The sequence below is a fragment of the Bombus terrestris genome, chromosome 9, assembly GCF_910591885.1.
Source record: "Bombus terrestris chromosome 9, iyBomTerr1.2, whole genome shotgun sequence".
NCBI lineage: Eukaryota > Metazoa > Arthropoda > Insecta > Hymenoptera > Apidae > Bombus > Bombus terrestris.
Genome location: NC_063277.1, coordinates 8456542 through 8483301, shown reverse-complemented (window position 1 = coordinate 8483301; position 26760 = coordinate 8456542). Strand labels below are relative to the sequence as shown.

Here is a 26760-nt window from a genome sequence, read left to right as displayed (position 1 = left end):
CCTGTTCCTTGACCTTTTCCTCTTCGAGAACTCCGCAAAATATAATTCGCATACATTTCCATTTAATTGAATTAAAAAGAAAAAAAGAAAAAAAAAGAAGAAAAGAGAAATGCTTGAAGGTGAATGAAGTTTATCGAAAGTTTTATTTATGTAAACAGGCCGCCCAAATACATGGACAGTAATCGACGCTGCTTTGCCGGTATGTTAGATTCACCCTTGTATATATGTGTGCCAAGAGGACGGTGAAGGGTAGCTACTACGTAAGCCCTGTTAAGCAGAGGATCATCGCCGTGGAATGGCATGATCATACGGATAGACAGAGAGGAAAGGATGAGCGAGCAAGGTGAACCAATACGAAGATGGGGTGAGCGGGAAAGAGTTGAAACGAACGAGGAGGAAAAAAAATTGCGGGAAAGTGAGGGCAGCCAGAGGAATTTCAAACGTTGAGAGGAACTGCAACAAGTACCGAAGCAGACAGGCATCGTTCCAACATTATGTGAATGCTACTCGCAGTTTCGATTCGTCCTGCAATGAACCAAAACAACGGTTGCCATCGGCATTGTATCGAGTCGCAATGGATGACACGCCTTACAGCGATCAAAATGAAGCAGCATTGTCAGAATTTGCTGATTCCACCCTGAGAGCTCGTGAAACACTTTCGCATGGTTTGACCGCTGTTCCTTATGTCACGGTCCTTTATCGTAATCTTCTATTCGCTAAAAATTTGGACATTTTCTCTTCAATTCTTTTGTTAAAGTATAACTTGTTCTAAAATCAGTTATTTCAGGAATAGACCGACATTATTGGAATTTGTTGGTTCCACTCTGAGAATACGTGTAACACTTTCGCACGGTTTGACAGGTTTTGACATCCCTCCAGTCACGATCACATGTTGTTCAACTAAATGAACTTTAAAAATTGAACATACATTCCTAATTTGTTTCTTATTACCATAATATGGGAATTATATGGCTCATGATACATTATGTGTACATACGAGAAACATATGGATATTAGTCAATGTGGTCTATTGTTCTGTCTCGACCAACAAACCATGAACGCGAACGAGAACAAAGCCGCGTAAGAGGATCTCTTGTACATACCACTGAGTTAACATCTATACATAGTATATAAAGCATCTCGAAAAGGAACTGATTAGAAATTGATAATACCGCGATTACTTGTGATTTTAATTTTGAAATAGTTGGTGACTAATTAAACTTTTCGTTTATTGTTTTGGTTTGGTTCGAGAATGATTCTCACATTACTCGATCTTAATCGTAAAATGAATCGTGGTGATCGACGCTTAATTAATTGAAAATCGAATGACAATGAATAATTTCGTATTAAACGCATTTAATTTAAGAGGCGGAAGTAATAATCCGAAAAACTAATGGTAGAAGAAACAATGGGATATATGTGAAAAAGTCAGAAATTAATTGAGATTATATTTTTATGATTTAATATATCTTGTTTTTAATATACTCGTATCACGTTGAAGAAATTAACCCTCTAAAAATTATAATCAGTATTACGATACTAAGATATTTTCCATCGTTTTAATTAGATTACTTCTTCATTTCTACATAACTCTTTAAAGATGATTTGAAAATGATTTTGCAATATCTATATTCTTCACTATCTTCCACGTTAATTGTTGCTACTCACCAGTGGTACTGAAAAACTAGAACAAACTAGGATTACTAGAAGAGATGACGGCCTACACGAGTATTATTTGCATGAAACCGAGCTTAAACTGTAGGGGTTGATGAATACGAACGAATCCCAGAATATTAGCAGATGGCTCGCCATTGTTATAAAAAATGTTTTAAAATTGTTATATCCTCCGTATATTAAGAGGGAACAGAGGCTACAAACAGTACGATAATCGTAGCTCAAACGTTCCGAATTGTTAATCAGAAACATTACATACGTTTGACGTTTTTAAAATTTCTACTTTCATAGACACAGTTATATAAAATTGATTTTATATTATTACAATATAACTAACAATTGTTAGGATTTTTTAACCTTTTACTTAGCCAACAAAAGAATAAAATATAAAGAATTCTCAAAAAACTTCTTTTTCAATAAAAGATCGAGGTCACTTGCATTTTCACATCTACAGGAATGAAATGATGTAAGCTAAAAATTTATGAGATTTATAGGATTCGAGACGTTCTCAATGTCGAAGGTTCAATTTACGGTCTCCTCAAGTGGTTATGGAAAATCGATTGTTGTCGGAAAATCGAGGTGTGCATCGTGCTGTTAAGCCATAAAAAATCTAGTAATATCTCGGACAAGATATAAGATAACACTCGATAGAAATTGATCCTCTCTTAACTATATTCTTTTATAAGGATTTACTTATCTATCGAATAATCAGCTCCATTATATTATGACACATAATATTATGATTCAATATATCTGGGTAGTGTGACAGAACAGTGTACCAATTCAGCGAGATGGAAGTGATTTACCAAAGGACTTGGGAAAACCATGACGAATTGTTGCATCACACCATCCCCATCTCACGATACTTCCTCGCGACCCCCTCAAGGGAAACCTTATTTTTATTTTCTTCTTTCGCAACTGGATGCAGTCTTTGAAAAGGTACTTCTTCCCTGTCTCACCATGCACGAAATACATAACCCATAGCTGCAGGGGTGATATCAGCTCCGCTGTTTCTTCTTCGGTAGTACACAGCTTCCCGTGACATCGCTTCCTTAAATTCCGCGATACACCCCTTCAGAGAAATAGGCCGTTATCGCAAAAAAGTCTTTCCGGGAAGTTCGGATCGGTAGGCGTAGAAACTTATGTCGTGCATGAATCAAATCACGTTTTCTCATTTTAGTCAGTAGATAGATATTTGCGTTAAGGAGTTTTACTATCGACGATATTATATTATCGAATGCAATATTGGTATGTGCGTCTCCTTTTTGGTTTCATTTTTTCATCCTTTCCAAGAAATTCACACTCGATACCTTCCTTTCACTTTATAAATTATTTATCTTTCTATGAAGATATATTTTTTAATTGGTTTTTATCTTTACATCAATTATACTGATGTTATGGATGTATTATAATTATTGTACTGATAATATGAAGGGAGGAGTACGCTAGAGGAAATTAGATTTTGTTATAGAATATCGAATTATTCTCTTATGAGAGAAAATATTTTTAACATTTCATTTGAAGTTTCTTTGATGTTGAATTTACGCGACTGTGTATGATTAATAAGATAAATATAATACATTTTTTATTTCATTCTGCTTTTCCATCAAGTATTTTAGAACATACTAGATTGCAACAGTAACAAGGATATTTTGTTTCTTTACATTGCTCGTTCTTCTTATTTATTACAGAACGTTTCGTTAAGTTGTAGGCATTTGTACAGGAAAGCAGCACGATCTTAAACAGGCTGATTGTTTTCCGCCTGATTTCTCTCCTTAATAGTAAAAATTTCCTCCGGAGTAAAATATCTGTTCTATGAATCAGACGACGATTTTTTTATTTAAACAATACTTTCATTTTTACTTAAACGAATATTACAATGAAATGAAATATCGTAATCTCAATAGGATGCATAAAATATTGCATACATAATTTCCTAATTGTATGCATAAACTTATAGCTATGTAAATTTTGATCAATATAATGTACCTTTGTAACTATCTACATCTCTCTACATCAACGTCTACATGGATATCTATTATGATCTAAAATAGTATTAGGCCTCTGTATACGTATGTATATTGTCCCGTAATCGATTTTAGTACACTTCATTAAACAAGGACTACATATAGTACTGAGAATTGATATTAGGGCACTCCAAAGCGTCAAATAAATAACTTCGAATTAGGAGATATCTCATGCAGCCCCTGATGGATAAAACTAGCACACGAAACATTTTGTTCATAGATAAGTTTAATCGAAGCTCAATTTTTTTTTATATTTTATAATCATAAATATGTTATTTCAATCCTTCTTATAATTTTGGTAATTTATTAATTTATTACGGTGATACTGATACTGTGGAAAATCATTCTTCGTATTGTTTTTATAAATAAAACATAAAGTAAGGAAACTACGATATAAACCAACTTATCTTTATTTATCTTTATCTCTTCAAAACGAAATCCTACATTTTAAAAAGTATCAATACACCATGGAACTGAGCTAGATTTACTGGTAGATTACATCATAGAAATCCTCAGGGCGAGAAGTATTAGATGTTTTACCTTTACAAGATCTGTACTGTGACTTAAGAGGATTAAAATGTCATAATCAAAGGATTCAGATCTTTTCTCCAGTCTTTGAGTTTGATTTAGAAATCTGATCATTTAACGGGTATGTACACATTTCCGGAGATTCTTAGCTCAGGGATTTATATCGAATTATTTACTGACAAAATATGCTCTTAGAGACTGCTGCTGTTTGTATTTGAAAACTCTACCATTTTCATCATCAGTTGAATTTTACCGGCTTGGTCGTAGCTTGCCAACGGCAAAAATAAAAGAAAATGAGAGCGAGTGAGGATGAGTAGAAACTACAATATGTAGGGGAATATGTTCTACATATACATATATACCATGTATATTCGTGCCTTGAATTGGTAATTTCTTATTTCAACATCATGTAATTCGCAGAAATATTGCTAAAATTGAAGTAAAGCTTAGAAAAATTTCACTTTCCATTAATGTTTAATGTTACACAGAAAAAAAATTATACAGAATATTACACATTGAAATAAAATATAAGTAAACATAACACGAAAATATCTTCAGAAATACACGTATTGTTATATGTATGTACATTTATTTCGGAATAATAGAAAAAAATTTAATAATATTTGAACAATTACGATCTTTTCTATATTACTTTTCGCCGCTTTATTTCAAAAATAATTAAATAGCGATAATAATCCTCTTCAAGTGTTTGTAGAATACTTTAACTTTAATATCCATTAGCAAGAAATGTGTATATTAAGAACGAATAGTGAGTCAAGTTTTTAGCAATTTACGAAGCTACATCTTCCGTTTAATTTCCTTTCGACTTTGCCCTTGTTTTGTGTTGATTTTAGTTCCATTCTCTGTGCAAATGAAATTCGGCGTGCAGAAGTCTAGAGATGAAAGTCGAAGTTAGCAGAAATTTTGCCGAGATTGGACGTAGCTGCGGTTAGAAGGATTGGCGCTAAGGCTGCGTTCATCACTTGTCAAGAATTCGGCAACTTCTTTCCAGGTTCCTTTGGGTTTAGTAAGAAACTTTCTACTGTTACCACTAAGCAACAAACAGTTTCGTTATATTACAAATTTTAAGGTATCACCGCGATCCCGGCTACAAATCTTGATATGTAACAGTAATTTATAATATAAATTTACATTTCTCATGTTTTTAATTATTGCATCTACTTCTCATGTTTTTGTCCCGTTGTAATGAAAAACACAAGCTGGAAATAAATTTAATTAAAACCTTGACTCTTCAAATTCGTGTAAATTATACGAAACATCGCAGTAACTTGCTTTTGTATATTTTCATTATTTTAACCGTATATCTAGTAACAATCAATTCCTTCGTATCCACATCCAATAATTTTAATAAATACACTTCGTTCAAATTTGCTAACTTTAAATTCGTTCGTCAATTTTAAAGTATCCAAACTATTACTTCGGTAATGTACAAGAGAATTCCATCGTGTTGAATATAAAAAACCGCCAATTAGTTTTGTTCATTACGCGATCGCTGTCAGTGATTTATTCACCAACGTAGAAGCTGTAAATTTCATTCAAAGTAAGCTTCCATCGTTTGCTCTAGCCATTCTGAATTCATGAAAGAATCGATCAAAACGTCGATACACCGTGACTAATGCAAAACCATAGTACCATGGAGAATTTCTAGAAGACGTGTTGTCAAAAACAGAGGTGTTGATGATCCATATTGTAGGCCGATTTTCTTCTATACCGATTCAAGGGCTTGTTGGAAGCTTAATATAGGTAGAGATCAAATCGGATTTACACTTGGACGGAGGGCAGGCGTGTTCCATAAATATCAGTGTTACGATGGCATGCTGATGGAAGTGATGTAGTAAACTCCACGGAGGGGAAGCTTGATCGCTCGGGGGAATTGAACGAACGTGTTTAATAACTATGCTGGCATACGATCGCCCACGGCGTGACACTGAAATCATCCAACAACCGAGACGAGACCCTCGGCGGAAAGTCGTGAGGAAATACCCGCCAATGTTATCATCAGTAGCCAACCTATGTCGAGTTATCCGTGTCGCATGATCACTGTTCAATGATGTTTCAAAATAGAGGTATCTGTTCTATCTTCTCTAGCGTACGATTAATCTCTGACTCCATCATGCATAGAACTCTTTTTTCCTTTTACAAGAAATACAAACTGTGGCGTAGTTCAATTCAATAGATTGAATGTAGAATATGTATATATACATATATGTATATATCTATGTATATTATATGTATAAATGTGTATATTATATTGTAAAATGGATTTCTGCGATCGAAAGAACTAGAATTTTTACCATTTCTTTATTTTTGAATATTATTAAATGTGTATGAAGAAGAATGTGTATTATGTTAGATTTTTTTTGATTGAGAGGTTGGAAAATTTTTCGAAAGTTGTTAACGATGAGTAAATAGATAATTGTTCATTATATTATTTTATGAATTATTTTTTATTCCCTAAGAAATTTCAATACATCATAAATTTTATGGAGTTCGAGTTTGTATTTGTTATGAAATGAAACTATATATCCTACACAGATTAGAATTTGGCGGTTCGTTGTGGAGATAAATTATATTTCTTGTGCTGTTGTCACTCGATTGATTATTAAGGTTACATATCAAGACAGTTACATCAAAGTAGTTCTATGATATTGCTAGGACTTAAATCATACTTATTACATGAAAATAAAGAACAATTAACGATATTTAAATTGTAAGACTAGGCTAATTGACAAGGAAAAACAAAACAATTTTAGAATTTCCAGAGTAACTATAGTTAAAAATTTTGTACATATGTGTTGTGATACAATACTTCTTATTTGCAAATAAATTTCCACTATAATATTAGGAGTAAAAAATTAGTTACTTTTGTGAGTTCCACAACCTTTGTGAGCTCTTTTCTTTACTGATCCTTTCCTTCTGTCATAAGGATTGAATTAAAATGTATAAATCTTGTTTGTGTGTGTTAATTCCGTTTCAATTGATCAACACACTGAGTAATGAGATAACTATGTGCGTGACTTTAAATTATCCTTACGAGTTAAAAATTGGCCCAAGGCTGAACGTAAATACCCTTGGTACATTTAAAAACATAACATTTCTTATTGTCTGCGTACTTTGCATGTACTTCAATCTCCTGTTTTGCCTGTTATCCACCCTTTACAAGCTTTCACGACTCTTAATACTAGGGTATTAAAGTTCTTATCACTAGTCTATTACTCTGGTAATAGTGTCCTTTATTTATCTAGTCGATCCTAAAGCGTATAACACTCACCATGACTAAAATTCCTAAATTCTGAACAAATAAATGCAATGAAGACACATTTTTGTCGTTTATTTCATAATAAATTTATATAAACACAATTTTCCTGGTATTCGTTCGCGATAGCATCTTTTAATATATAATTTCTTTAAAAATCATATCTTATTATCTGCAAAAAGGAAATCTTATTTAATTACTGTTTATCTTAAATTATAAAACTGTAGATTATATAGATATCAATTTACATTGAAGCTTTCATTAATTTCATTACGAAAATCTTTATAATATAATGCATAAATATAATAATATATAGTATGAAGAAGAAATAATAAAGCATTTCAAATTACATATTACTAATTCTTCTTCTACATTAATCAATTTTTGATTGAAAGAAATTAGCGTCTATTCATCGTAAGTAGAAGATATCGTCATAATAGAAATGAATATTTATCGCCTTATGATTCTCGCTTTTCTTCGATGGCTTAATTCGGTAATGAATAAATGTGCCATAAATTTAGAAGTCTCTCAGGAACAACCCAGCGAATAGTTTTTAACGTTTTTTATGGATCAATCTGTGGATTTGAAGTTTTATCATAGAACAAAAGCTGTATTGCCATATCCTCCCTTTAAAGCAGAAGTCATAATCCAAAACTCGACTCTCAAACTGATTGTGTTCTTCATAATTTATCTTCAATCGCTATTAAACATATTGAATAAACATCAATTGATTTATTTCACTCTCTGGATCGTATCTAATTTAATTAATATAAAATTTTAAACACATACGATCATATTTTTTCCATTAAAAAATCCAAGTATCTCTTTTTTCTTTCTTTTAATCCTAAAGCTTTGAGCGTCGGTGTTCATTTAGTTGTAATCTCAATTCTAAACAACTATTTTATACAAATATAATTAACGTCACATCAACGGATCCTTATGCCTGCAAGGAAATCCAATTTCCTGGTGATTTAATAGTTGATAATACTTAATTTAGTAACGTATTTCTGATTCTAGACATACTGATCACAATTCAGCGTGAAAATTGATTACTCGTTCGTTTAATTAGTGTACATATTACGCACAGGAAGTTGCAAAAACGAGAAATACATAGATTTTTCATGGCTCTGGTTTTATGTCATTTTATGAACTGAACATATACAGTCAGGGACAAAAATAAGTGGCTGAACAGTAGAAATAGCTATTAACAAAGTACCGTAAATATGACTTGTTTATATAAAGATGTAAATATTAATTTCGATTATTTACTAAATAATCCATGTATTATAGTGATATATAATAAATAAAATTTATGTATATAGTGCGAATACTAGTTCCATTGAACTTTGTTGATACCTACGTCCACTACCTATTCACTTATTTTTGTTTCTGATCGTATATTAATCAGTAGTTTCTGGGATCTCTTGAATATAACAATCAAGTTACGCTTAATGCCATTTCTCCACCCTAACCTTCTCTCCCTCTCTCTCTCTCTCTCTCTCTCTCTCTCTTTCTCTCACTATTCGTCTGCTTCCGTCTCTGTTTCATGAAAAGACAAAGACTGGCTCATAATTAAGTGACGTGTATAGACATTGCTGATAGGGAACATTATGTTGTCATCGCTTAGATGAAATGATCTATGTATATACATCATTGCTCCCCTATACGTCATACATATGAGTATGCGTATCAATTTCCAGTAATTACGCGACGACGGTGTGGTGTCTTTATTCATTTTACATCAACGTGTCATTGCCATTTGACAGTTCCGTCGGATATACCTAGAAATGTTGAGATTCTGCCAGATCGAAATGAACATAAAGCTGAATTATTATAAAAGACTAATTTCAGTTTTATTGGCGAATAATCATTAATGATTGATTTTTAAAGCTTTATTGTGTGATATTACTATCAATGGCAATTTTTAATCATTTCCGAGCATTCGTCCACTTATGGCTTACAAAAGTGTATGTATTGGTAAACATCGTTCTGAACATTTCATCGTTAATCACTTTACATCAGTTTACATTGCTACTTTTAATTTCAGTTTACTCGACAATTATTTCTCAATCACCTAACGGTCAGTATTGTATTACATGTGATTACGAGGAAGACCAGAAAGGAAAATGTGAAAGGTATCTAGTTTTCTGTACGGATATTTTTTACAAAAGAGGATAGCTAATGTTACATGCCGTTAAGCACTCGGATTTCCAACTCACAGAAAATAAACAGAAGCTAAGTGGGCAATACGAATGATAGAGAATGCAGAACAAAAAAAACGAGAAGAAACAAAAAAGGGACAAAAAAATGAATCCCAAGCCTCAGAGAGTTTCACGTTTTTATTGTAAATCTAGCCATTGTTGCCCTTTATTTCGTTTTATGTCATTATGTCGTTCTGAGAAACAGAAATTTTACATTTTAACAATATAGACTCCCATACAAATATTGAAGAGCTTTCAAAATATAAATACGTACCTTGATTCAACTCATTATATGATAACACAAATTACGAACTTTCATCGGAATGTCCAATTCATAATTTTCTTTCGCATATTGTAAATTCATACTTTAATGATTCAATATACATATTCAATTAATCATTCGATATATATTATAGGAAATTGTTTCCCATTTACTTGATATTACAAACAATATGAGAGTTAAAACCTAAACTTGCAATGAAGTTTTTGTAACAGAATATGTCCTTGCAACAAAATGTTCACCAGTATAATTAGACACTGATTATCTTTGTGAGCAATTTGAAACAAATCTATTTAGAGTAATTTCACACTTATCTCCGAGGTGCTTTAATTATTTCAAAAACTTCCTGGTTCGCAACAAAAGCAGGCAAACTTACAAAATATCAGGAACGTATGATACTCTTGATGTATTAGACAACAGATTTTTAACTTTGTACAACAAAAAGTTCAAAACAGACATTAACATGAGGCAAATAAAGTGTTTTACAATGGCTTCTTGGAAAACAACGATAAATTAGAACCTTTTAACGTTGAAATGAAAAGCTAGACTCGCAATACGTTAATTTGAATTTTCTATGAAATCGATAAATATGCAATTTCGCTGAAACAAGTACGTACTAAAGTAGTTACAGACAATATTGTATGATTTAGGTCGTAAAGATATAGTCGATAAAAAGCATTCGAGGCAATATCGTCAGTTATCTAGCGCTTTACCTGAAAAGATTGATTCGCTTTCATGTCTTGATTGTATCCCCCTGACAGCTATAGGACCGAAATTCAAGTTGATTTATCATCGTTGACACGACATGAAGAGGCACGCATTTCTGGAACTTGATCGGGATAAAATCAGAAGAAAACGATCTAGGAATAGTCTTCTCTAGGCATAGATTCCAACTAGTCGACATGATTGATCTTCCTAATATGTTAGTTCTCTTAATGGAATACGTATATCATGAATGTTGTGTATCTGTCTATACTTATTGTTGTACACAATATAATTAAAGATTTTACGTAGAAGAGATCTAATATAAATAGGATAGGGGATGTTATTCGTTGCCTAAAATTATACCTATTATACCTATGCTATCTATTATACCTATTATGCTAATGTCACACTCAAGCTGTAGTTGAGGAGACAAATGACGTTGCTGACAGTCAGAATGCAGTCCTTTGTGAGCCGAAATGATTTACTATAAAAGTCAATAGCGCGCGGTAAGAAATATTTTGACAAACATCCAGGTTTGATCAGAGAATAAAATTTCAGTTACAATATCTATAATCAATTATTTATTATACTGTTATTATATTCAAAGAAGAATGATTTTATATATTAATTTTTGTTAGAATATATTTATTTTCTGGCCACTTCGGGAAAAATATGGGAATTGTGACAATAGAGAAAGAATTAAATATTATATATTTTTACACTCAATATTATGGAATAAAGATTTTATAATAGTTTATAGAGAAGATAAATTCTTCCAAAATAGGTCTTTTCGTAATTACTTAATTGGTATACGATATTTGTGTATTTTCTATATTTTCTACCATACGGAAAGAGATGACACAACATCAAGAGAGAATCAAAGGGAAAAATAGAAAGCGATATTCCCAATCTCATATGACTGGTCATTTCAAATGAAAGCAATAATTTTAAACGTTAAATGTCTCATTCGCCGATGAAAATCAAAATTGTCATATTTTCCCTTATCATCGGTGAATTGCGTGTATTTTTACTTTACGAAAGTTATTTTGACGCAATTTTTAAATTACTTGATTGTGAGTATGTTGTAACATTTATAGAACGTATTTCTATAATGTGCAAATATCCTACATTCGTAATCAGTCTCAAATCAGACAATCATATCATTTAATCTAATCACGGCAGAATTTTATTTTCCTCGGTTTAAGGTTTAGCACCATGTCATTTCTCTCTTTTACTTTCCCCCTGTCGAGAACATCTCGAGACATCATTCTGAGGATCATCTTTGTCCGTTCATAGTTTCCTATAAACCCTGGTAACCTGCTACGTATTTGAATCCACTGAAATATATTTTCTTCAAAATTCTTAGTGACGAGTTCTAGAGAGTTTGCAAACTCTTCGAGCATTTGATTTTCTATTCGGACCTGAATATATTATACGTAGGTATATGCATATTGTGTACACTGCGAAACTTGCTAAGCTCAGCAGCTTCTTGACCTCATCACTGTCATTGAATTTCGTCAATTTCTTAGAAAAGAAGATTCATAGTATGCGTAGTCTATACTTTATGTTGGAATAACAATCTTTATCTTCAATTTTCATGTTCTTTTAGTTTAACTAATCAACTTACTTTCGTTATGGACGAACATTTTCTTTCTTTGGCTCTCGTTGCTTTTGATAGATTAAAGCAAATGCAAAAACATACATTCTATAATTAATTATGTAACGTACAAGATAATCTTTCTGTATGTGTACATGGTCACTCACACTTTGCTTCATGTCATAATGTAAATAAAAAATCTTTTTAATTTTAATTATCTTATCCATCTTCACTAAGTTAATAGCGTACAGGAACTATATGTATTTGTATATATATATACAATTTCAATATATATCGAAAATTATTTTGTTTTTTGTTACAGAGAACTTAGGTCAATTTTAGTGAAGGTAAAGGTTTTTACATTACGTATATATGTTTTATTTTGTTTTAAATAAAATAATAATAAACAGTTTTCAGTGAGCACAGAAAAGTTAGCTCTTTCAGGTTGAATAGAAAATATTAAACAGAATGAAGTTGAATTAAAATTACTAAATGGTTGATACAGAATGTACATATGTCTGACTCTAAGGGAGCATTCTACTTAAAATAGTTAATTTCACTAAATATCTTCTAACTTGATGGCAACGCGAATCTCCATTATTCTGTTAGTACATTCTGCTAAGACGGCAAGATGATTTACTTACTTATTAACTTATTACCATTAATAATAATATATATGTATAATTTAATTATCGAGAAAGGAGGACATAATTAAAGATAAAGATTTACTTCAATCTTAATTGCTGTATTATGTCGAGCAAAGAGGTATATATGTATAAGTTTTTGCTTTTTCATAAATCATATTTCGTGTTCAACGTAAGAAAATTGATGTATAGAGCTTTTCCCGTATCGTGGTTAAATTAAATATTTACAATGTATGCGCATACGTACATGCATACGAACACATATGCTGGGAACCTCAACTGGAGTACGCAATTTGAAAGCAATACGCTTCGGTTCAACATAGAAAATGCATTTTTGCCTTTATTCTCTGTACGGCGCAATGAAAATTCGAAAATCAATATCCTCCATGTCATCACAATGTGCCTACCACAGTTTCCAGTGCTGTGCTTATTTTTCTTCGCTTTATCTTCGTCATATGCATGTGCGACGTACATATACATCCATACAACGCAATGGAATTATTCTGACTTTTTCTTCTGCGTAATACTATTCATATAAAAATAATATTTTATATTAAACGGGTGTATACAAGTTTCATATTTTATGTAACATAAATATGTTTCAATTGCGTAGAATATAAATAAAATGTAGATATTACTTTATATTGAAATCTTATAACTACGCATTTTTAAAATGATATCGAATATTTATTGAAATAGAATTTTCATAAAAATAGTTTTTAAAAGTTTAGCAATACAAACAACCTTCATTTTGAAATTTCGTTCTTTTCTCATTTCCGATATTGATGAAAAACATTTTGTAATGAATATACAACTGAAATTGTATTTTAATATTGTTTTATTCTTTCAGAAGACATGTTTATCTCTTCATGCTCAATTTAATAAAAATAGTATACAGTTTAACCATGAATATAATTCAAACCTAAGTAGGAAAAATTTCATTGCTGACGTATATGTGTATTTGCTTATCACTTTTTAATTCCTTTATACGGGAAATATACGCTTATTGCTCTTATTCGTATAATTGATCGAATTCTCTTTTCTGATGAAGTACTCAATTAAAATTCTACTGAAATCATCAGATAGATAAATGCATATTCTCCAATGTGCGTATTTTCCACATGCTTGAGGATATTTTGTTTAAGAGTAGAGAATATTTAATCAAAAAATCCTTAATTTTCATTAATTTCATACTCACGTAAACTACTGTACATACTTTATTATATACAAGACAGAGATATTACCCACAATTTTTTATTAATTATCCTATTACCCTTTATTAATTATCCATAGCGTCACAAATTATGTTCAATCTGAAATAAAATTCTTTGCTCACTGACCATTTCAAAAATATAAAAAATATATCTACTGCATACAAACGAAATATTGCCAATTTTAACGTCAATAAAATTAATGTATAAATTACATACATTATATTAACTTTTCAATTATTTCGTATTTTTGTAGTAATTCGACGTCTGAAATGAACAACGCGAAGCACACGTGCGTATATACCGTATAGAACACTGCTCACATGTAAAAGAACAAAAGCATAACGCTATCACTGTTTGAAGAACGTCCACGTCCCCGTTTTAGCTTCCCGACGCATTATTTCAGACGCTTAAACCATATTGAATCGAACATCGCAAATCGGTCAATGCGTTTTAACGTCAGATTAAAAAGAATGAAAACAGTATGCGATCCAACCGTGTAGAAGTAATTAAAATATAATAAACAACCCCCGTTGTATCCACTTCCGCCCTTTTGCATCCATGGTATAACCGTGGTTGCAACTGATTAACACGCCATAATAACAAACAGTAGCTTTGATATCGTGTAAACTAAATGATTCTGCTGTATGTTTGGTCCTGAGTATATGCATTGTTGCCGAACATAAAACAGAATTCGCATGAGCAAATGCAACCCGAACAATGGCAGATTCCTCTCGTTGGACAACCGAGCACAATTCATTCAAACACTACAGGCCGCGTTTCAATTTTTGAACAGGCTCGCGAGTCAAATAGCTGATGGTTCTGTTTACGCCGCTTCATCAGCTCCATTTTTTAACCTCCATCCTTTCGTACTTCTCGACACTCAATTGAGAAATGAGCCAGGCTTGTCAGTTGATGGTCTCGCGGAACATTTATTGTTTAAACGTGTCGTTGCTGCAATGTTGCAGAATTCTTTTAAATACCAACCAATGGTACTCAAAAAAGAATTGCTGCAGGGACTTTGACTTGATTTGAAACATCAACAATGAAAACTTCAAGACCGTTTTAGGCGTAAAACTATGTCATGCATGAGTAGTTAGGAAATAAGAAAGCTGAAGTGTTAGTGGATTTAAAATCAAAATATAACAGATCGAAGAAATGGAGTTATTGATTGATGGAAATAATTGAGACTTGAAGATTTGGAATATATTTTTGAAAATTATAATTCCAATGTTAATTTCACAATCTATAGTATTGCAATACTTATAATAAGGAAAATGAATTAAATTTTATCGATTTTATTTATTCAATTAAAAAATATATTGCCAGAATGTATAAGAACGATGATATTGATGACAGAAGTTCGTATAATGTTACATAGATTAAATTTCATTATAATTTCATAAAATTGGGCAAAAATTACGCTGTATTTGGATAATCGATCTTCAAATAACAGAATAATCACACTTTAATGAATTCAACCCCTGATGAAGAACTATTGTCTAAATGCCACATGCATTTAAATTTTAAAACTCTGAACTCAGATTTATAAAACATTATTTATTGTTGATTAAAATATTTATTTTATTACCGAAATGTAAATATCCAATATAATTTAAATCTTATAATCCCTTTTATAGGTCAGCGTACTTCAATGCACGAGATCAACGAAAAATACGAAACAAAAGGGTAGATCAGGTTTAAAATTTTAATTTTTGGAGTTGAGAAATTGATTACTTCTCCTCTGCTTTCTACTATATTTAGTTTGTTAGATTTTATAAACCATTATTCAAATTTTTATAACTTTGCAGTGGCTTGTACGTACACTGGAAATTCTCTTGTATTGTGTTATACGAAGTTTAATTACGCAAAGGAAGGTGAAACGAGTTTCATGAGAAACACACATTCAGTAATAGGAAAATCATATTATACCTTACATGTCGTTAGTCGCATGCAGATGATATGCAGATCATTGGAATTGCAAAGATTTTTCCAAGTTCGTGACGACTAGAACGAAGATTCTATGAACGATAAATAAACGCATTGAGGTTTAGCATATTATATATTTCAACCTTGTACGTCTTTAATAAAACATGTATGTTTGAAAATCTTAATTCTGATAGTTTTCATCCTTTTTTTCCGAGTTTTGTGAAGAAAAGTGAAATTCATCGATTTTGTCCAATTATTGATATACAACAAAATTTTTTGCGTGTTTAGTGTTGTCAGTATAGTCCTCACATCGTATAACGTATCAATTAGAAATTTATTTTTATAATCCAAATTCAAATGTAGGTTAAGTTATTTCGTCAGATCATTAAAGTCAGAAATATTTGTGAATAATGAAATAGTCGATAAAGGTAGAAAAAACTGCTGATAGCCGACTTATAAAAAAAATGTTTGAAGAGAGAATTAGTATGTAAGAGGTGGGAAATGGGCACGAAAATCTGACGATCTAGCATAATGGAGCTCTCGTAGAGCGATAAAAAAGATGTTTCGCTAAATACGTTCTAGAAAACGAGCGTGCCGAATACACGGCCTTCAAGCATAAGAATATGTACTATACAGTGTAGTAAATATAATATATAAATGTATAAACTGTGTTCATATTATGTTTATATATGATAGATAAAAGTTCTTCTATCTATGAGAAAGAAACAAATATTGTACGATATTAATAGATATATGTACATCCAACAAATATTTTCTACGATTGGCCTTTTTATGTAAAAAACAAATTTTTTTACAGTTTTATTTCAAAAGAAACTAGTTATTCTTAATATAATAAATTATATTTACTTATATTTATAAAAAATATTTTATATATCCAATAATATTATAAGTTTATTGAATAAAATATTTTCAAGATAGTAACTTTATATAGTTCTAATATTTTATCGATAGTAATACGTTAAATTTAGATAAATCTCAGTACTTTTTTCAATTAAATATTATCCGTGATTTAGTTCTATATATAGATTATCTAAGATTTGTAAAACTTTAGTTACAAAAAATTCCTGTCAATGTAGCACGCGCGCATATGCATATTCATATTGTAAATACTAAAGATAAAACTCCGAAGGAAGTTCAGAAGACCATTTTCACGATAACAGAAAATGATACACATCAAAGGACACGTATTTGGTTTTATCGTATTTCAATAAGTCGTGAAAGAAATGACGCAGCGCTACCAAATAATGTTATCTGTAAAAGATGGTAATGTTCGAATACCCGTATTCAAGAGCGCCTTTTGTATATGATAAGAATGAAAGGACTTGGTCTACCCTATTAGTTTCGAGTTTTATTAAAAAAGGATTTCAATACCAAAAGGCGAGGGCATTATCATTACCCTGTATTTGACCTGGACTTGAACAAGGGTCCCTCAAATCTTTATAGTATCAAATTACTTGAGGCATAGTTACTTAGAAATCGTACTTTTATTTCTATTATCTTTTTCTGCTTTCTAAAAACTAGGGTATTAACTTTTTTAATATGTAATTGTATCTTTAAATTCTTTAAGAAAAGTGTTTATTGCATTTACATATAAAAATATTAAAAAATTAACATTATGATTCTACGAGTTATCAAATATGCAAAATTACTATTTAATAACTACTGTCAGTGATATCATTATTAAAATTAATATTTTAATCTTTTTATAATAAAATTTAATTAAAATTTTTTTATGAAATCGTATTGACGTTAACAAACGAACATTGTTTTAATCAACAAATGCGAAGAGGAATACTCGATTCCATGTGTATTCTATTTACACTGTTTTTCCAATTAATATTCCAATCGTATATGGAAATCAATTTTTAATTAATTATACATTTCAGTTTCTTACGTTGTGACTACATATATTAATGTATAGGATTTACGTTTAATTACAATTCAACAATCAATTGAATTATAATTCAGTACGTTACCGGACGTTAATATTAGAATACCTATTATCCCACTATAATAATGAGGATATTTTAATATTGGAAGCGTTTTATTGGCACGCTGGTGTATTTTGGATACATTTCTCTAATAATACAGACTACAAGACAAAATTAGTTTCTTATTCTTACAAATAATTAATTTTGGAAATATTCCAATATTGGAAGCATTTTATAATTCGATACATTTTATTTGTGTATAATTCTATAATAAAATAAAAAGTAACATGAAATTAAATGATTATTCTTGCGAATAGTCACCAATAATCTAAAGAAAATGTTTCGAAAAATTAATTTCTGTAACTCTTGATATGACATAAATCAATATCGTAAATTCTTATCAAAAACGCTAGATACACATTTATTTGACCATTTTATCGATAGACTCACGCAAATATTTGAAATTTTTCGACAGTATCGCGTGTCCAATCGGTCGATCAGGGGTTGAGCGTAGCTTGCGTGTTTCGTTTCTGTTGCACGACATGGATTCTTCTTTTTACGAAATTACTACGCCGGCACAAGCATGTACCCACGCACTCAAACAACTGGCCCCATCAACCGAAACTCACCGGTTCGTTCATATAACCTCAGCTCTACGGGATATGCGAATTAACGTGGCTAGGTCAAGGGTGCAATTTGCCCCAGATTAGTTTTGTTCGATGCCAGCTCACTGTCACGCCTACTTTCCCCATTGCCCTACTCATTCTTGAAACATTTCTTTCTCATCAAAGCTAACTCTGAATTCTTGTTCGTTTGTAATATTGAATTATACCTTTATCGAAGTTGGAAAACAAAACTCGTCAAGTTTGTAGCAGACACTGTTTCGTTTCCAAATTATGGCAAAAGAACAATACATAATTTTAGTGATGTGTGTATAGAGCACGTTTGAGAAAGATTGTTTGTCTGAATCAATAGAGAATGTAAAGTGACATAAAGAATATTCTACGAATGTTAATATTACAAACTGGTGCAGTCTGATAAATTTTGTTTAACAAGCATATAATTAATTTATATGAATATTATTGCGAATTAAAAGAAGTTGTGTGGTTTCTACATGCGTATAGTTGTGATATTTCATGATACTGTGATACTGATATGTGATGCTTTTAATTAGACGAGGTTCATGCGTATGAAATGTCGTTTCCTGGAACAAAACTTTCACAACACACACATATACGGATAATTTCTTCAAAGCAATATATATGTAACTAAGATAGTTTCCATATGATATTCCATATTCCTTTCGCCAGTAATTAACTAGTTTTATTATTTCAGATTGATAAAAATGTTCTGTTCTAAAACTAAAAGATTCTTCGAATATTGCTTTTATAATTCTTCAAATGATTATGTAGATATTACACAAAGACAATATAATAAAATTTTGTACTTTATTCCCAGGAATCTTTCGTTATCATTCATAAGGATTAGTGTTTTCACTTGTTCTACAATAACAAATTATTTTATTGTTACTATCTCCACACATATTTTATGTAATCGTTTATAATATGATTGCGCTCTAATAATAGTCCTAAGTCGTAAGAAGAGATAATCAATGAGTTCTGTAAACGAGAAGTAGGAATTATTATCTTTTGTAGATGAACCGGTGGATTTGGCATGTGGTTTACATGTTCTTTATCGAATCATTGAATCAAGATCGACCTTTTGTCGCAAGTAAGGATACGTTTCAAAAATAGATCCTGTGTGTTTCTCTGAAGAAACAAGGTGGCTAAGGTTTCTCTGTATCTCTTAAGTCACGCGCTACCTATTTGCTCATTCTCTTTACTATTTCTATTTAAGTCAAGTGACAAACAATTCTGTTTATAAATGCTACAACATTATTTTCATTTGAAACGCTAATTTTCCTGTTCTTCGTCTTGAATGACTGGTAATATTTCTTAAAATATTATCTAAATTGACGTGTGATTTTTAGTGATCTTATCTTTCTCTCTCAAATAATTTTAGTGATGTTACAAATTAATTTTCAATAAGGGTAACCGGTAAGTCTCGTTCCGTCAACCACAGCATGCTTCAAACGCTCGCAAAACATTCTTATATAGAGATTAAATCATATACCTTTAAGGATCATGCAAACAGTTGATTTGTTGCTAATAATACAGTATTGAAAAGCAGTTGATGCTTGAAATACAAGCAGATCGAAATTATAGACTAGAAGAATCGAGAAATAGCCGTATACAAGCGTGAATTCGCATATTTGATATGGTTAATCAGATAAGTTAATAATTCGAACTTTGGACTTTGTTATTTTCTGATCTCTTTATTCTATAAAGTGTTTTTCAGTGAATATAACAAAATTATAAAGACATTTTTATCGTACCCGAATTAAGAATACAATAAGAAAACTTAAGAATGCAGTAGATGTATGAAAAGGACGAGTTATCATTTTATAGTTTAGGGCATGTGATTATAGGAAATTCTATTTTTTTCTATACACTTTAATAAGAATGAAATTTAACAGGTTGAATTACAAGATTAATTGGAATGGAATACGTGTTTCATTGATCTTACCGCATATAATAGATAGTTTCAAGAAATAATCCAGATAAAATCAGTTGCGAATGAGAAAGGATTTATTAAAACCGCTGATTGCTCAAATCTCATTTGCTACTGAAAGTTGAATAGTACTTCAAACGCAAATCGTGAATTACTATAACGACTATAACATATAATTCTATAGACCTTTCTTTTTAATTCATACAACGTGAGAACAGTTTCTGTACTGCGGTATTTTATATTTTAACTAAAACTTGTTTATAATCTATCGTGTGTAATACTCGATTCGTAATTGATAATTCATATTTCAGTTGTTAAAATGAAACGATGTACGTACATGTTTTTTAAATCAATAGCCTCAGATAAATATTTCGCTGGTACGTGCGGGCATGTTCGAACAGCGGATGATGATTTAATAATTAAATAACAGTTCCACGAAAATTCCCATACGGGCCTTTAATATTGTAACAATTAAATTAGTTATTTTTGTAGTTAATTAGTTACAAATAAAGATAGGTTTATTAAGAAATTTGAGCCTCGCTCGAGTTTACGTTAAACGTATTAAATAGAAATAAAAATCTTGAAGAGAAATTAAAAGGAGTTTCGCCAGAAGAAAGAAAAATTACGTATTATAAATCTAATTTTATTAAGGCTGTCGATATGGTGCAATATTGTAATATTACAATAGTTGAATCTTCGCTTTGTATTGGAAATATTAAGCGTGCGGTATTATGGTATTATGTAATAATAATCCGCATTTAGGGAATTCCCACGGGGACTACGCATTAATTGTTACTGTTGTGCTTGAATGATATCGCATGAGAATTTCATTCAATCTATTGTTCTGTTGCAGTCGATGAAAAATTTTGTACAGGACTACATAATTCCAAATCATTTGGAACGTTCCAGCAAAATATACATATTAACAACTTTTACGGTGTTTAAAGAAAAATATGGCATCCCTGAAAAATCAAAAATTAAATCTGCATTCTGTTAGAAAGTTTTCCCAATCTGAAACATTGTAATTCAACAGACAGAGAATAAGAAAGGAAGAAGGAGAATTTCATTCGGTACGAAACACTTTTACTGCCAACGTATTTTTCCCCTTGATTACGTGCAAAAGTAAACGAAAACATTATAACCGTATTGTACACGTACAATAAGTTGCAGCAGCAATACAAGCGCTGCGATACAATTTCCCTGAAGTTCGTCGAATACAATTTCACTTAGTCGCTCATATTAACTGAAATACAATCTTTCATTTGAAATATTCGCTCCAGAAAAGTTCCGATATGTTTAAGCTATCTCGGTCAAGGGAATAAAAGGCTGATTAAAAATAGTATTCATTCGTTCAAACGTGGCAACATATAGTAAATATATTATATGTATAAATTTGAAATTCCTTCGCTATAATTATATACGTTATATAGACTAATAAAAGAGGAAAATAGTTTTACGCGGGTAACTTTTAAAGCTATACTATTTCTATTCCTTGCTTAGTATCGATTATTTATTAGAAAAGAGGAAAAAACGAGGAGAAAATATTCTGGCCAGGCATCCCCTTTAAAAGAAATTGTTCTCGATAGTAATTGCCTTTCACAGGTACACCGCTTGCATTATCGGAAAACGCAGAGGCCGTCCTTTGAAACGAACGTTCGTTGTAGGTATCTGTTTGCAATTCACCCGTATATGTGTCGTATCAGACCACAGCCAACTGACAAAGCGAATCTCTGGTGCAAAATTTTAAACTTGCTCACCCTGTATGTGTTAATATTTATACGAGAATTTTGATATTCAAGCTTGTTCTATAGTATCATTATAAATTTTTTAAAAATACAGAAGAAAGAAGAGTTATTATTTCATATTTTATTTCACACAACCTGATATCTATCGATAATAATAAGCTTAGCTTAATAATATTCGTAACATGAATGTAATTATTCAGTTTGATGTATATTTAGTTTTTGAAACGACGCTTTCACAATAATTATATTTACATGCTTTATGATATTTATTCTTTTGGTCAATTTAATCGAGGAATATTGTTTCATGTCGTAAAAAAATGGTAGAAGGCAGGTTCAGTTTTAAATGAATTGCCCGTAACCTAATTATTCTATGGTAAGGTGATAGAGTTAGAGGTACACAATCATTACATAATGTTTTTAGTAGTAATAAATGAGATTGAAGCTAAATTTTACATTTATTGAGACAGGTAATTGGAAATTGAAACAAAATCAATTACGGCGAGGAGATTTTTTAAAGTATCAGTCATATCTTTTATTTGCGAAAAATAATATAATGCCGTTATAACGATATTACTGAAATTTAATATCAAGTATTGTAGTTTTAATTGCATATGGGCTATCTTTCAAAAACGTAGTCGAAATTATTCAACAATGTATGTTATAGTTAAAAATTAATACATTTGAATAACTCGTACGCACATTCATTCTAAATTTTGTTTCTAAAATATCACTTTACCTTGGACAATTATCTGCCAACAAATTTTTCTGTTCTCGCATAACTATGATTTTTACTAAAAAAATACGAGCAATTTTACCACTAATTGTTTTATTCGAACAATTATTTTATGATAGATTCAGATAACAGTTATTTCATAATTGTCAAATAGACATTAACATTTACAAGAGCAAAGGCTATAAAACTAAATTAATTGACAATAAAAACGCATATTTCATTCGTTCTTATTTCGAAATGCATAATGCTATTAGAGGAGGTACGCATTTTCCGAGATATATTACTTTCATATCAAAAACGATGCATCTCCAGTTCTAGAAGTCTTTTAACAGCTACAAGACACAAACGAACACCCATTTACCGCATACACAGCGGTACTCATTAAACACAACCAGAAGAACAATGGTGTCTCGAAAAGGAACAAGTCCCTCAAGAAATTTTTGTCTTCCTTTTGGTCCGCCGCGAAAGTTCATTTCCTCCAACCTTGGTGTTTCCTAAGCATGCCCGCAGACAACCAATATCGGCTGCACGAGAGAAACCACATGATGCCATTACTCTTCAATAATGAGCATTTGTGGAAACAACGACCGATAGATTACGACCAACGCGGCCACTTGAAATTCGAAAAACCATCCGTTCGAACCAGACGAACATAGAATGCAAAATCGTGTGAATATAAAACTGTTACACGCAATTGTATTCCGTCACCATTCTGTCAATCATTCTGTCTGTAACACAACGGTGAAAAAACGTATTTCACGGTAAAAGTAAAAGTCTGGTTAATAATTAAAGTTGTGTATTAACTTAGAGGGGTCACAATATTCTGTATTTCAATATTTTCTTGGAGAATTAAGAGTTTAAAGTTTGTAATTAATTTTAAATGAGATCTTTGAATTTTTATGTCTCAATTTCGTTTCCTTTGTTTCGATAATCAGAAAGAGTATGAGTGTTGTGAGAAGAACTTTCGTGTAATATTGGAACAATAAATTTGTTCTATTTGTCTTTAAAAAATGATTAAAGATGTTGAAGATTTTAAACGATTGATATATTAAAAATACAAACAACATTGAATTATTAGATCAACTTGCAAACCATACGGACTTATCTTGAATTTTTTTATTTTTATCATATTTCTAGAAAAGTTACAAGTTATTATTTAAAGAAGGAAATAATTCGTGATATATTTATTATTATCAAACTGAATTTAATAAAATTGATAAATATATGCACTGATAAATAGAGCATCCGGATATTTTTTAATCGACAAATTGTTTAGTGAAGTATTATAATCGTATGGCTTAATATTAAGGAAAATGTAGGTCAACATTTCTTTCCTACCCATTACAGAGCGGATTTATAAATGCCTCGTACCTCTTGCTAAATTGCTTCGTAACTTCATATCCTTAAGCGAAACAGTTCGAAAATTTCGCGTGTACCAAGTACAGCCTGAATACTTACTAGTGAGCGAAGTAATTCACCGAAGGTGATTATTCCATAAATACACATCGGTAGTACTTGATGCAAGAAGTTTCACTTTGCAGCTGATTACAATATTAGTAAATGTTCTCTTCATGCCTAGAATATTATTGTTGTTATCGGGAGAAACGAAAATATAGATAGCTATTTTATGTTAAGGAAATCTCTTTGATTTATAATACTGTGAAAGGATTTAAGACTTAGGATACTGTCAAAATTTCGAAAACCATACGTACTTGTCTTGAAATTTTTATCATATTTCTAAAAAACTTACGAATCATTGTGTATATTAGCTTACAGATTGAAGCGAAATTTTAAATGACCCGAGAGGGTTTTCTCAGTTTTTTCCATGTTTCAAGATGAAAATTTGTTACAATTTATTTGTGATGATCGACATCGTTTGAGTATTATGAATTATGAATGTGATCATCACCCGAGCGTGTTAATTTTCACGATAGTCCATGTTTTAATACTTACCAATGGAAATAAAAAAAGACCGTAATATTTGCACGAATCGAAAACAAAATACACTTGAGTTTGTTCATAATTTATTTTATACCTTTTTCTGAAATTTTTGCAGGTAAATTTTGCAGGTATTTAAATTTTCACTAGTAAGTTGAAAATGTTCTTCAACTTTTCATAGTTAATTCCTTCCATAACATATTATAAATAACATATTTTCACTTTGTGTATGTACAAAATTCTGTAAGTAGTGACAATTTAACGTTTGAAAAGATATCTGAGGTTTAAAAGAGCAGTTTTTTAGAATTCCATCTGATTTTTGTTAGTTTCATCTTCGAAATAACAAAAACTATTAAATGTTTTCGATATTAATATTAAGTAAATGTATTTAAATGTTAGTCATTCTACGTATAATTGTATTTTCAAACAAACATTGATGCATGGAATATCTTTTCCACGTTCTATGTTTTTAATCTTATACGTATTGTCATTTCTTTATTAACTGAAAAACTTTCGTGCACATTGACAAGTTAAGTATCTAAGTTCAGTGTTTGATGTATCGGTTTCCTAAAGTTTGCTCCTATCTCTTTTCTATTTTGTCTGACATCTTAGGAAGAAAGATTTTGAAGCCACGATGAGGTCGACTTTCCAATTGATCGCGATTAATTCAAAATTCTATTCAACTAGTAATGGATTAATTCTCTCTCATTGATTTCGCTCTCAAGTAATACATAACCATAAATGTCTTAATAGTCTTCGATTACGTTAAAAATTACAAGGTTTGACTTATATATTTTCATGGAAATATTACAGAATCTTACTAACAACTTTACGTATTTCTAATTCATCACCAGTTAAGAATTATATGTATATGCTGTAAAGGTATAAATATACTCACCATTGTGTCATATAACGCGTGCTAATAATGAAGACTGGAGATGTAGTGCGATTAGCTTCAGTGCCGTTTAGGCTGCTGTCTGTTCCATTTATCTCCATTTCACTAGGCAAAAATTACGGTGGCAGTAACTTCCAGAACCACTGGCACCTTCACCTCAATACCCAATCAACTCTTGAGCATTCTGAAAAGAACATAATTCGTTCTTGTAGTAATCTATTACATTTTCAAATTTAAATAATTTCACTCAAGTATAGGACTTTGATTTTCAGTTTAATAATAATGATTTGCGAGAGAGTAAAGATTTTCGATCATTTAATATTAAAATACAGATGAAGAATATTTGTAACTGCAAATATGAATAGAAGGTACATAAAATTTGCGAAGGATAGCAAATAAAGATAAAGCATTATTTCAAAGTTTAAATGGTTTGATTTATTCTTTATCTATACTACTGAAAACAGGTGTTTCTACATGTTTACATATACAAATCGTATCTTAATATCACATAGTAAAAAATAATGTGCTTGATGACAAAATGATGGGACGATTATGAATAGTACTGTAATAGGTCATGCTAATTGGAATCTTGTCAAATACTAGAGAGAAATACCTCTTTCACCGACGGCTCGTCTCCAAGAGCTAGTATATAAACCAGATAAGGACACCCAATTGAAGTGAATTCATTTGCGAATGTTGTTGAGATCCCTTTGTTATTGATCTTTGTTTAAATTGATATTCATTTATGTCGAAAGAGATGTTTGAGAATTGAAGGTTGTTCGACTTAACAATTTACCAAAGGCATAAAATTTGGATCCCATATTGCAAGAAGAAAGAGTAAATTAAGGTAACA

General features: G+C 31.0%; 1 protein-coding gene across 1 annotated transcript in view; it reads right to left on the bottom strand.

The window, feature by feature from the left end:
• The window catches only part of LOC100646264 (probable muscarinic acetylcholine receptor gar-1), a 58306-nt gene that overhangs the window by 17883 nt on the left and 13663 nt on the right, over positions 1–26760 (bottom strand). Inside the window, exon 3 of the mRNA XM_020864554.2 lies at positions 25911–26091. Within this exon, the coding sequence (XP_020720213.2) occupies positions 25911–26008 (98 nt within the window). The 5' untranslated portion in view covers positions 26009–26091. The remainder of the gene's footprint in view (positions 1–25910; positions 26092–26760) is intronic.